At 41.2% G+C, this 14,523-nt stretch overlaps 1 protein-coding gene across 10 annotated transcripts in view; it reads left to right on the forward strand.

Annotated features, from left to right (window-relative positions):
• Nucleotides 1-14,523, forward strand: part of NTNG1 (netrin G1) — a 212,569-nt gene that overhangs the window by 175,621 nt on the left and 22,425 nt on the right. For 3 of the 10 annotated variants that reach the window (XM_081917460.1, XM_081917458.1, XM_081917462.1), the window contains 2 exons: nt 2,732-2,899; nt 11,605-11,742. The exons of 3 other annotated variants lie outside the window; for them this stretch is intronic. In XM_081917460.1, the coding sequence (XP_081773586.1) occupies nt 2,732-2,899; nt 11,605-11,742 (306 nt within the window). The remainder of the gene's footprint in view (nt 1-2,731; nt 2,900-11,604; nt 11,743-14,523) is intronic. 4 more of the 10 variants (XM_081917464.1, XM_081917465.1, XM_081917461.1 and 1 more) reach the window with 3 other exon arrangements.

Raw genomic sequence — 14,523 nt, forward strand, 5'->3', positions numbered from 1 at the left:
TCACTAATAAAGAGGCAGAGTAGGCGACATGAGGCTACATTATAATTTGCTGAGCAGCTTTGCCATTTCAAGGATCACGGCCATTAATTAGCAATTGACTTCGTACTTAACAATCCAGTGTTTTCCTCCTAAATGACTCTCTTAAATTCACAAAGGGAAAGAGGTCTGTCATGGAAAACTCCTCCGCCTTTATTACATGCATTAATTCCATGTCCAGGAGAGGATAGTCATCAGACAGGACTCAATAAGTAACAGGGGCTCACTGTATTAAAAAAATAAAATAATTCAAGACAAGAGCTGCTCAAAGCATAGCTGGAAGGACAGCTCTTCTTTATAAAGCTTCAATTAAGAAATTGAATAATTGATGAAAAACTTTTTTTTTCTTCCAGGAACTTCCAGGCTAATGTATTTGGGGAAAGTTGCCTTGGGTTCTGTTCCATTCCATTTTTTCCCCTTCACTGTTACAAGTCTCCCATGTTGATTAGGATAAATATCCAGAAGTTCTCTCCAAGATGGCCATGGTCATTCAGTCAGGTGAATCAGGTGCTAACCCAGTGATGAGCACGTTGCTTGATATGCCTGCCACCACTGGTAAAATGCCTCATAGGAACCTAGGAAGCTGCCATAAACCAAGTCAGACCATTAGCCCAATGAGTTCAGTCTTGTCTTCGCTGACTGGCTGCAGTGCCTCAACTTCAGACAGGGTTCTCTCCCAGCCCTACCTGGAGATGGCAGGAACTGAACCTGGGATCTTCTGCACACAAAGCTATCACTCAGCTTTTGCTCTTCCCCATAAGCACTTAATAAGAGAGTTCCGACTCTCTTGCATTGTCTGTACAGCCATTTCATGTGATAAGCTGACTGTGCAAATACAGCATTCTTGCCTAATATAGTATGATAAGAGCATGGCTTCATCTAGCTATTTAAATGTAGACTGGTAATTCTAACTAACACTTAATTTGAAATAAAATATGGGAGTTATCACAGAGCTGTCAGAATTCTATACTCAAACAAGAAAGAGGAAAATGTTGCAGCTAGTAACTAACAAGCATAAGATTTTGGTCCAACACAGCAGAGACATAAATATGAAGGCATTGGGCTACATTTTTCTATCAGCAAGAGGTGATACCTGTCATTTGAATGCCTTGTCCCAGTGACAGATTTCTATCTTGTGTTTTCCTTGACTTCTCCATAGCTAAAGAGTTAGTTCACATGTTGAATTTTTACTTTCATGCACCCGGAACCTGGTCTATTGAAGGAAATAAGTCTCCATGATACTCCAGGGCACAAGGTTTACCAAAACAGGCAGTTGCATGTACATCAAGCATCCACTTCCTTCTTTAGCTGTCAAACATCTTCAATCAGTATCCCCCCAGTTCCATTCATCCCGATTCATGGTGGGCATTTTGAGGGGAACAGTCAGTGAACATGTGATGGGAGGCACCACACATTAAGGTGGAAATAAAAGTCATTCACATTCCAAGTGGCAACACCACTTATACCACACATGTTTGTTTCATTTATTTAAGGATTTCTATCTCATCCTTCTAAGAATTCTCCAGGGCAGATAGACAACGTATATAAACAAAATAGAAACAATAAAAAACTAAAGACAATTAAAAATTCATATAAGCATAGCATAAAATCAGATTCTCCAGTGATGAATATGGTTTTAAAGGCCTGGGGAAATGAAATTGATTTCATCTATTGCCAGAAAGATAGCAGAGTCAGTGCCCAATAAAACTCCCCAAGGAGAACATTCCATAACTGGTGCATCACCACCAAAAAGACCCTTCTCACCTCAGATGGTGGAATACCTAAGGGAAAGTCTCTGAAAACTACCTTAATGTATGTGCAGGCTGAAGTAGAGTCAGGTGAGCTTCAGGTACCCGAGCCTTAAGTCATGCATGGCTCAATTACCTACTCCTTTTAACTGAACTAGAAATTGATTGGGAGCCAGTGCAGCTATTTAAGCACTGATGAGCTATGAACCCAACGCCCATTCTCATCATCTTAGTAACTGTATTTTGAACTAACTAAAGACCATCAAAGACCGCCTCATATAAAATGCCACAAAGCAATCTGACCAAGAGGTTACAAGAGAATGGATTACTAGGACTAGGCCATGTCTGTCAGAAGGGGTCATAGCTGAAACGTGTCAGCTGCGGCAGAGGGCACTCCAACCTGTGGAGGCCACGTGGGCCACCAGAGGCAAAGGTGGACTAATTAGCACAGCAAAGCTGCAAATGTGGTCCTTCAGGGGGAGGACAAGCCTATCCACCCAAAAAAGTGCATTTAGCCTTCAACATGTATCATGAGAAATTCTCAATAACGCATTCAGCTTCTGGCAAAATCACCAGGGTTTTTGTATTTATTTATTTTTATAAAGGAGGCTATGATTGCACATTGTGCAAAAGACATCCCACAAAACCCATGAAAGGTTTACAGCTGCAAATGCTTCTGTTCCATTAGACCTACAGATTATAATACTACTCTCAGTGCTATGTAATGGATGTCTAATCATTCTAACCTGCCTGAAAAGAGATACCACCTTCATACAGTCAGACATCTGTGGTTGTCCATGTACGCTACTGTAACGTTAATTAACATGTTGTGCTGCTGTTCATTCATAATCTATTCATGCTTCATTAATTTTTTTTAAAAAGAGCATGTGAATTGCTATAACTGCTGCAGAATACCCTTTGTGTACATTTTTGTTCTTCCTTGCAAGACTGTGAATGCTTCGGCCACTCCAACCGGTGCAGTTACATCGATCTGCTCAGTGCATTCATTTGTGTGAGCTGTAAACACAACACTAGAGGGCAGCACTGTGAGTTGTGCAGGCTGGGCTACTACAGAAATGCTGCAGCAAAACTGGACGATGAAAATGTATGCATAGGTCAGTTTCATTCTAATTCTGGCATTTCGTTCTCTGCCTTTTTTCAGCTGTTCAGACCTCTTTAGTACAAAAGCGAGACATTTACAACGTTTCTCTTCGTTGTACCACCTGAGCCAGAGTGAGCTTTTTCAATGGAGAATCTGCACACCTTTCATGCATTTGTTCTAAGCCTTAAGCGTCTAGTTTGAATAAGGACTACACAGGGTTGTGATGGCCATGCCTCAGTATTTTAGACATTTCCCCCCTTCAAAAAAAACCAACCCTTGATATTGCCAATTGCTCTAGGTCTAGACCCCTAAGAAATCACCAGTTCCCAATAATGGATCCAAAACCCGCCATTACAGCCATTGAAACACCAGCATGAGATTCCATTGGAGAATCTATATAATTGGATCAAAAATTACAGGATTCGCAGATCACAGCACCCAGCCATATGTAGCCCAGTACATATAATAGAGTGCAGGTCTTCAGGACCCATAGGTGGGCATAAGACCATGCTAAGTGGATCATATCAAAGCAAGACTCCTCAACCAAGCCTGGAGACTTCAGCTTGTCCCCCCTTATGTAAAAGCGTTTCCTCCCCACATTGCCCCTCCCAGCCTTACTGCTATTTCCTCCCCACTCCCTACTGGGAACATGCTGCCTGGCTATCCATCCCATTTTCCATGGCCCCAGAATGGGTTGCGGCAGGATGCCCAGAAGCCATGGGATACCTCACCATAGATAAGAGGGGCTGGTATTGTTTCTGTTGATGGCACTGGTGGGGCACTCGCTCAGGGCAGGAATGAATCCAGGCATCCCCAATTCTAGAGAGCAAGCCTTCAAATGTGAGGGTTTGCTCACTAGTAAGGACTGCTACTCCACTGCACACTTGACTTGGAGTAGAAGGGTTGGACAGGAACAGCAGGGGATCCCACTAGAGCTTAATGGGCAACCATGCCTAAGATATTCAATTTTGGGGGTGCCCTCTATTTTGGGTCCAGTCCCCTTGAGATTTTTATAGTTCCCCATCACCTTTGATTACGAGCATGGATAGATTTCTCTTGCTGCAGCTGGATTCCCAGAGGAGGGTTACTTGGGGAGTAAAAGTTACTTGGGTTCAGCTATGGTAGGACTTTCCTTTTTCCTTTTTACTCTCAGTTTAAAGTTGCTGCATAGGTGTTGTACTGCTGTCACTTGCAATCCAATTTTCTGAAGACACTCCCCAGTATACAGTTGTGGGGCTTTACTGCCAGGAAAATGTGCCCATATAGGATTGTGACTTTACAGCCTGATTTTGATTGCTATGTGTTTACTGGAGAGCAGGTCTCACAGGATTATTGAAGAGTTTCAGTCAACTCATTTGTTCATTCAGAAGTAAGATTGCAATGCCGATCCCGCAGACCTGGGAATATGCCCCATGGAATTCAGCAGGGCTTCCTTCTGAGTAGACATGGCTAGAGGTTCACTGCAATGCTTGCTTTATACATTGACTAGGCAGCCAGGCATCTTGCACACTCAGGCCTCTTATGCACCTGCCCCTTGCCTGCCAATAATACTTAGAAGTAAGGTCAATTTAGTTAAATGGGACTTACTCCCTATTCAATGCCTGAGGACAGCAGCAAACAATTGCTGTGTAGATTAGGTTGTGAGGTTACCGAAGCATTTTGATTTATTCTGTGTACATTTGATTTCAGGCACATTGATACAAGGAGAGGACAGATAGGAAGGTGGTTCTGAGAGAGAGAGAGAGAGAGAGAGAGAGAGAGAGAGAGAGAGAGAGAGAGAGAGAGAGAGAGAAATTCATCTACTGAAGCTGACAAAAAAAGTAAAGAAGGAAAGGGAGCGGAGACTCAGCTCTCCAGATTAATTCATTAATCTTAAATTAATATGCAGATCTAATGCATGTCTACTCAGAAGTAAGGCCCATTTATTTTAATGGGACTTATTCTCAAATAAGCATGCAACTATAGTATGTCAGGGTTGATTTGGAATGCAAATTAGCTTTATTTAGTTGATTTTTTAAAAAGAATTATAAGATGGCAAGACTTTGCAAATTAAGAGGGGGGGAAATGGTTGTTGTTTTGAAATGACAACTCTTACGTTGATTCAGTGAGGGAGAATCTGGGGAGTTCCTTCAAATCATCATCCAACACAGGGGCAACAAAGAACCCCTGATATCTGTATTAGGTTTGAGGGTGCTGAACCTCCCTGAGAAATCCTGCTCAATTTTATTTCAGGCAAGTTGACATTAGGAAGGGGACAAAGGGCACAGAGAGAAGAATTAAAGGTGGCAGAGAAGGTGACACAAGCTGGAAGAAAGTGAGGAAAGAAAAAGCCAAAAAGGAGAGGGAGGGAGGGAGAAATGTAATAGTGAGCAGGTAAAATGAAGTAAATGGAAGAAAGTTTGAGAAGGTGAAGAGAATGTAGAAGATGGCATGTGCAGAGAGAAAGAGGAAACAGACAGATTGTGAAAGGTGGTGACAACAGATAAAGTACTGAGAAAGTGCAAGGAGGAGGCAAAGAGGAGATGGAAGAAGAGAGGAGAGGAAAACAGAAGTGATGCAGGTGATGGAGGACAAAAGGTGCCAGAAGGTAGGGAGAGGAAAAGGCAGCAACAAGGAATAGAGAAATAAAGGAGGTGACTCATTTTACTGGAAGTGATAGAAATACTTTTTTGGTAACAAAACACAAGCATGAATGACTGTGCTGGCTTGTCCTCTTGCTCAATATTGACCACAGCCCCTGCCCCTGAATTAAAAAATAACCCGGAAATCAAAGACAACTATTAAAAGGGTTTAAAAGTTTGACCAACAATATAGGAAATATTGGTTCAGTTTTATTGAAAAAAAGAATAGTATGCTGATACCCCAAGGTTTGATATGTGGTGAGATACTAGCACTATTAAATATAAATCAAAAGCGAAAATGTGAAAGTGGATCCCATGTTCTTAAAGTGTGTCTTCAGTTTGGACTGGTTGAAGACCCCTGTAATAGAGCAGTCACAGACTATGGAACTGATTTAATTCCAGTAAATTCCATTGTATGAATGAGAAATCTGCTCAAACCTACAGAATCTGAAAACAAGAGCAATGTTGGTACTCCTTGTTTCTGTTCCCATATTGATATGTGTAAACATACGCAAGAATGTTCAAAAGCAAAACAAGATTGACCACAGGAAAATATCAGGCGTAAAGACCAGCTGCACAAAATAATGAAAAGAATGATTTTAAAATATGCCACAATATGCGCTCCTGTAAACCACAAAAAAGGTGGAAATTGGCAGCTATTTTCCACTGTAGATTCCCCTGGAACAAGTTTATTCACACGGCCCAATGCATACTAGATTCCATTGGTTGCAATGCTCTAGACAAAACCTCAATCATAGATCAAAATTACTGAAAACTAAGCTTTGCCCAAATACAAATGTAGAGAATTTCACACAATAGGGCCACTTCAGGTGTGATGAACTTTCAACACACACCATCCACATGCAGGAAACTCACCTGCAGTTAACACACTCCTAGCTTTTTTACCACAACTCAGCAGGGTACCAACTGTGCATAGAACATGAAAAAGAAAAATCTGTATTTAGGATCTGTGATAATGTACACATAGAGTTCATGCAATTTCCTGCACAGAAGAGTTGTCCATGTAGGAAATCAATCCTAAACCAGCCCTTTAGACCAGAATACAGTTCATAAATTGGACTGACCAAACCAAATTCAGCCTACCAGTTCTGTATTGTAGGCTGCCAGGGGATTGATAGCCCTATTTTATTTATTTTTGCAGCACAGCATTATTATAATTGTTGCTGTTGATGCTGTTTTTTACTTTATTATCCCACATTTTTGTCCATAGTAGGCTGTCATGCATTGTTGGGTCACAAATTCTGCAAGACTGCCATAAGGTCATGAAGTTAAATGTGTTTTCCTAATCAGCCATCAACTCCAGCTCCTTGCCAATGCACAATTCTGTGCACATAAACTATAGATGGTACTTGTTTGCCAATTCCTTTCTTCAAGTAGAACATCATTAGTCAAGTACAATATACTGCATAGTCTCCAAAAAAAAATATGTTACACTACAGCAACAACCATTTCCTTCAGACATTGTTTAGGGAGCATCATTGTCAATTTCCCAGATCAACATTTATCATAAATATAGCCTCACTCTATGGTCATTAGCTACCAAATTGTCTTAAAACCATGATCTGCTGAGGAGGTTCTATGTTGTTTTTTAATTGCACATCCGAGACCCCTGTATTGTTTTACTTAAACAAACAAACTTTTGTGCTTTGATTAGAATTTCCTTTATCCACCACAATGCCTTCTATCATTTATACAGAGATTTTTTTTTTTTTTTAGCAATTTAAAGAATATTTTGTGCAATAAAAATACAACAGATCCACATTAATCTAATTTTTTTAAATAATCAGGGTAGGGTGAGGTGTCAATCACAACTTATTTTGCTCTCGTGCACAATGTTTCAAATACCTTATTTCATAAAAGAACACAGCATCCAGAAACATGCATGGACATACAATATAATGCTCACATCCCTTTTAAAGTCATTTGGTGCTAAGTGAAACGAAAAGATTGATTCCTTTGAACTTAATTATGCTGCACTAATACTAACTACGTGTGTATGACAAGTAACAAGACAGCCGCTCATACTGCCCTGCTCAATACAATTAACACATCCGACAAGCACAGGTCTTTTAAACAGAGCATCATCTGCTAATTAGCGCTTGATAGAGACAAGGAATTATCTTTCTGATATCAGAGGTATGTGCCTAGCTTCAGAGATCTGTGAGGAAATTACCTCATAGTTTCCTCCTTTTGAACTGGAAACGGGCAGGAGAAAAGGGCACCAGTACCCCAGCTAGTGGAGTCTGAGGGGGCTCATTTAGACCAGCTCTCTGAAGCAGGAGGACAACCAATTGCCTATGTAAGAGTTTCGGATCAAGGCCAGCAGGGAACCTAACTTGTATAGCTAAAGAACTGGCTGGACTTGGAAAAAGCCAGCTTGGAAGGAAGGAGAGATAGAAACTTGAGTGCACCACTGGCAGGACCCTGGTCTTCCAGACAGTGGTTCACTGAGAAGTGCCAGGGCTCAACTCTATCTGGAAATCATAGCTTGGGGCCCCCTTTCTTGAACATATGGAGATGTTGGCCCAGCTCCCACAACAATCAGCACCCTTCAATGATGGAGAAACTTTCTCCTTACTGTCTTCAGCGACCTAAGCATCAGAAGCAATTTTTTTTAGGTTCCAGTGGTACCTGGGTTTTTGCATTCTGATTAGGCCTGTCGAGCGATTGTATTTAACTTTTTCTCATTGGCTTCTGCACTTACAGTCGTGTAGAGAAGATTCATGATCCTGATCCTATCTATGTGCATGTTTGCATTCATGAGGAGAGCATTAGTATGAAACAGGTTGCAACAGATTTATAGCCACAGCCTTGTCCCTCCCCCCCAATTGTGTTCACACTTTCCTGTTGCCATATCACATGACTTGCTGCAGCGGTGTGTAGGTTAATGTTCAGGGGGTACCTCCTGGCTGCAAAGGGGCAACCCCAGAACAGTAATTTATATGGAGATGCAGTGGGCAGCCTCAGCACAGATAATTTGGTTTGCGTTTCTCTGCAAAGCCAGAACAGCAAAATGTGCAAGCAGCATTTGAAGGTGCATAGGAGCAATTAGTTGTGTGATTGATTTCTTGTGCTGCACAGGAAGGTATCTTGTGTCACACTAAGATGCCTCATTTGACAGTTCAAGAATGATCAGCCATGCTGTATATGTGGGCAGCATGTCCAGTCCTTAATACTTCCTTGGCACATAACTCACTTTGCACGAGTGAAATCTGCCTGGGGCTGGATCTAGACATGTCAAAGAAGCGTTTCAGTTAAATGCGTTATAAACTTTGTGTGAGAAATCGGGTTGACTCCACATCACCATCTGGTGTCACAGTGTTAGAATATAACGCATATAAAATGCTCTTTCTTTGCCAATGTAGCTGAATCCAAGATGAAATACTAGCACCATTGAAGTCAATGCCAAACTTTTGTTGACTTTGGCAATGACAGAATTTCTCCCTCCATTTGTTAAACGAGGTAAAGGCCAATCAGCTCTTATTTCCATGTAAACATCTGACTTTAAATACATTTATCCACCTCTGACAACCTTGGTTCTGAAGCCATTTAAAAGTAAGTTCTGACTATCAATTTCATTCGGAATTGTCCCTTTTTTCGCCTGTGACATACCACATGGTTGGATGCCTTTGCCAAGAGCAAAATTCTCAGTAACTTTGTTAATGTATTGCAGATAACCAACTGACAGGATTATCATTATTTCAATTGGCACATTTTTCCAAACCACCACCTATGTTCCTTTGGAAATGCCTACGTTCCTTTGGAAATGCCATTTGTAATTTGTAGAAATTGAAATCCTGAGCAATAGATGCAATATTTGCTACTCAAAACATTTTCCCCTTAAGCTTCTCCTCCCCCACCCCCCATTTCTATTTGCAATGTTAAAATATTCTCAGTTTCCCCCTCCTGTTTTGTCATTTCTGATCTCAAGGATTCATAATGAAATCCCAGAGAAATAATCTAAATGGAATGATTAAAAGAAAAAATAGAGCTGTTCACCCAGCATGGTCTCTAAATCCAAAAAGAAATACTCACACTCTTTGCATTTGATAGCAGATATCAGGGGGTTGGGAAAGTTATTATTAACTTGAAGTCTCAATTCTATCTACACAAGTGTATCTGCAATCAAAATCGGATCCTCAAGGAACTACCAGAAGTGCAAACAACAAGATAAACAAGGCAAGGATATATAGGGAAGATGCAAATCACATAGCATTCCAGACATTGACAACCTAATTTTTTTATATATGAAAAATAATGATTTGCAATAGAGTCATACAATTGGAAGATACCTAGTTGGTCATCTAATCAGAGGCAGCAACCAGCCTCTGCTTAAACACCCCCAGCATGTATACACTACAGCCCTGGGCCAAATCTGACTCCCCAGTTGCCAACCAGGAAAGAAAAAAAAACATGAACAGAGTGTGACTGCACTGCATGTACAGACTTGCCAGCAGCCTCCTTGGGGGAGTGTCAGTGGTAATCTGGCCTTCCATCATTACAGCAGCACCCCCACCCTTCCTGCAAAAAAAGCACTCCAGAGATTTAGAACCAATAGGGGTGCGAGATAAGAACATACATTTCCTAGGAATAAAATATGAAAACAAAATAGGTTCAATAAAACTGATCCAGTGGTTATTATAAGACACACGTTATCACAAAAATTCATACAGTCAAAGTTTGTGCATTTCACATCTGTATGTTTTTACATTCAATGCGGTAACAAAAATGACAGGCTTGGGTTTAAGTTATTATTGGCCAAGGCTCTGGGACACTCTCATTCATCTGCTGCCCATTGAGTTCTCTCAAGTAGGATATTGTGGCATAACTTAAAAGGTGTACTAACATTGCAGGAGAAAAAAAATACAGCCTGTAAACTCCAATCACTAAAATGCCATGAATAAATTAAGCCGATGCCCATAAACATAAAGGAAGACTGCCTTGGAAATTAGTAAAGTGCATTTATGTTGCCATTTAGAAAATATTCAGCATCAAGTGTGGAGTCTTACCTATTTTAATAATTTAAAGCGAGCTTTAACTTGATGGCCTATTGATGTTTCCTGAAATAGCAAGCTGTCTTAACGTTCATTAAAATGATATAAAAACGCGAAGAACAAGTTGTAAGCGCTGTCACCGTTAGTTACTTCTGAGGACTTCATTCTTCGCTTTATTTCTGCTAATTTTCTGCTCATACCACCATGGAAATGTACCATTAAGGGTGGTATCCTAACTAAACAGTTCCACTAATGCAAGTAGTTTTGGAATCTAGGAAGCCAGTTTGTTAGTCCAGCTTGCTTACTGCCTGGTAGTGGCTCTCTGGCATTTCAAGGCAGAAGGTCTCTCCTTGCTCTACCTAGAGAGGCCAGGGATTGAATTTAGGACCCTCTGCATGCAAAGGACATGCTGAGATCCTTCTGGAGGGCTGGGGAAGACCTCAGAAAGCCTCAGGATAAATGGAGGGAGCAAAGTTTCATTGCACAGCAAACGTCAATTACACTAGTAGAACTGCTTACCTGAATACCACCCTAAATGTATAGCAGTAGTCTTCAGTAGTTCAAACAGGGACCCACCTTTAATCAAGAACTGCAACACAGGACCCACTTTCAATCTTTTTATCATATCTTTCTCACTTCTCCTTTGTCATTTTCTTTTTTTAGAGTAAACAACAACAACAAAGAATTTTGTGGTGTGTTGTAAAGGAGTCATTGCTGGGATCCACCTTGGATTGGGGATATGACTCAGTTATGGATCCCTTTGCATTAGTTGAACACTGATACTCTCAGTGCTTCCCAAACTTGGATCGCCAGCTATTTTTGGACTACAACTCCCATCATCCCTAGCTAACAGGATCAGCGGTCAGGGATGATGGGAATTGTAGTCCAAAAAACAGCTGAAGACCCAAGTTTGGGAAAACCCCGTTCTAAACCAATGAGCAAGTGGACTTTCCAGCAGTCTGCCGTTATCAAACCATCTTCCTTTATGGTTAAACTTGGCCGCTGTTACCCCTATCAGTAATGAATGACTTTTAATCTTGTACCCCTGTACCAAGTTCATATGTGTTGTCTTGTTTCTGCAGAATGTAACTGTAGCCGTTTTGGCTCAGTCCATGATCGCTGTAATGAAAGAGGAATTTGTGAGTGTAAGCAGGGAGCAACAGGGCCTAAGTGTGATAAGTGTCTGCGGGGATATAACTGGCACAACCAGGGTTGTCAATGTAAGTAACTGCCCTACATCTGCCCTCCTCCCCCCCTTCCCCCCACCCTTTGCTGCCTGCGCTTCTCTGTGCCAATGTGTGCAGTCCCTCAGCACTTTTTTTTTTTAAAAAAGAAGAGAAACCTTTTTGCAAGGTCTCAAAACTCCTTCAGCCTGAAGTTTAATGAAAGCACTCAAAAGGTAGCAAATTGGCTATGCAATTTCTTTCGTTTCAACATTCCGCGTATGTGTAGTGCCCTCTCCCTTTCCTTCTGCTAATGCCTGGAGAAACCTTTAACTAAGATAGCACATATATGCACCTTGTCAGCTACAATCAACTAAAGTATGATGAGCTGTATCATCAGTGTCTGGGTTCTAAAGGCATATTGAAAACAGAAAGGTGAGAAGAATTGTGCATGTACGTTTATTTCGTTGCATTGCCCTTTCCTAGACCCTAGAAATTTTAATTAATATATTGAGCTGTGACTTTCTGTAACAGGCTTAGGGAACCTCCAGGTGTTGCTGGTCTTCCACTGCCAACAGCCCCAGCCAGCATGGCCAGTGGTCTGGAATGATGGGAATTGTAGTCCACCAACATCTGGAAGGGCACATTTTCCCTCTCCATGCTCTACAAAGCCCTAACTGTGGATGTTCTGGTTTACTATCTATTATCTAACCATTCAAAACCCAATACTAAGAAATGTGACAAAGTTCATTTGAACTGTAGGAGACAAATCTATCTAGCAAATCTTTTTCTGGATCGCTCCAGTAATACAGTACTACTTGTTCATTTTCCCAATAGAGCAGGAGTGGGAAATGTGTGGTTTTCCCCCTATTGAGGGTTTGCAGTCACTTGGGAGAGGGGGTAATCTACTTTGGGGGGTGGTTGTCACATGCAAACACTGAACAGAATGGGAGCCATTGGAAGGCATTGACAAAGGTCACACACCATATTGAATGTGGCATAAGTCATGGTAATTTGTTAAGGGTGCTGAGAGGCATTAAGATGGGGACACCTCACAGAGCCACAATTCCCAGCACCCTCAATGATCTACAGTTCCCAAGATCCTTTGGGGGAAGCCATGACTGTTAAAAGTGGTAAAATTGTGCTTTCAATGTATATGGATGTGACCAAAGCCTGGGAGGAGCCCAAGCCTAATATTGGCAGGGACAGAGCTTTCACTTTTCTCCAGATTCCTCCTTGTCATTCACATGAAATTAGGCCAAGGACCATATGAAATTGTGTCCCAAGGTTGCCCACACAGAGAAGCTCCTAAGTAAAGGTCTGCTTACCAAGTGGTTCACCAAGCCATGCAGATGTAACATGTTTCAAAGTCGCAAACATAGTATTCTTCAAATATAATGCAAACCATGGTTAGCTTTAAACTGGAGCTTTAAAGCAGGTTTGTAAACCATCATTAAAGCTAACTATGGTGAAGTGTTAAGCTTAGTGTAGAAATAATGCTAACACCAGTGTATACTGGAAAGGGAAAGGGGGAAGGACTTTTAAGTAGGAGAGAAGAGGGAAGGGGACTAGTATATGAGCCAAAGGGGCACACCCATTGTTGAGCATGGGAAATATTATCTGTGCCACTGGGCCAATATAGTGCAGCCTTCCTGGTGCTTGAAGGTGCATTTGCAGTGCAGGGTGGGTGCAAAAAAACAGGAGCTTAATTGAGAAGTAGAAACAAGAATGGATTTTCAGGTAGGTGAAATGCAATTATCCAATTAGAATTCATCAACTTCTATAGTCTTGCAGTGGAAGTCTCTGGAGCAGAGTGAGCTATTCAGAGCAAACATTTCATTAAACGCATCTTGCCTAGCTCTCCATTAGTGGATTATCAAGAACAAGCTTTGATTTGATGTGTTCATTACTTGATGTTGTGTGCTTTATGCTAATGTATTTTCATTTGTGCCTTGTTTATTGGCTATTTGCCAGTTCCACCCTGTGCATTTCCCCTCATCTTCCAGCAAGCATACAAAATCAGCTTCATCTTCTAAAGTTAGGGTGCATCCTAAATCTACAATGGTGTACTAAAGGTTACATGATTTGGGCAACCTTTAGGCAAGTTAGCAGCAATATCCTGTCCCTCCATCCTCCCACACCTGGAAGTGGATTCCTGCAGAGTATTAATTGTCCCATGCTACCTCTGTCTGTCTCAAGTACTTAGTGAAGTACAAGAATAGTTTGGGGACTGGTGGGTCCTTCAGTAGTTTTGTAGCTTTGGCACATATGCAAAGGTAAACTTGCCAGCCTCTGGCGCTCTTCCTGGTAGCTTACTTTGAATGTAGGGGCATTACATTGTTTTGACTCAATGTCATTTGGAAATCTCTTGACATTATCTTAATACTACATCCTTGCTCCTAGTGCAACTGCTGAAGGTTCCACAAGATCTAACAAATGATTTCATTGAATTGCCTCTCATATCAGAACACTGCCATCCCTCAGAATGCAAGTCCCTTCTTTCTACTCATTATACATTTATCAAACATAATGGAAGACTACTCCAACTCTAAAGTTGCATGTATGCCTATATCTCCCATGGAAATATGGCACTTTAAGGTGTTTGACTTTGACTGCATCACATACTAAATTTTGATAATGTGGGAGACAGCAGAGACAGAAGGGAAAGTGGGGATTCCATGGCAAGGGACAAATGTAAACAAATGCAGTTTTAGCTACTCAAAGTTCAATTAAGTTGGGGGTATTGCATACAGCATTAGCCTAAAGGCAAATCAATATGCAACATGAGCTGCTGGTAGAGGTTCAAGTTATGGTAAGCAACAACCGCTTATAACACTG

This window comes from Podarcis melisellensis, assembly GCF_964234715.1.
Source record: "Podarcis melisellensis genome assembly, chromosome: 6".
NCBI classification, from domain to species: Eukaryota; Metazoa; Chordata; class Lepidosauria; order Squamata; family Lacertidae; genus Podarcis; species Podarcis melisellensis.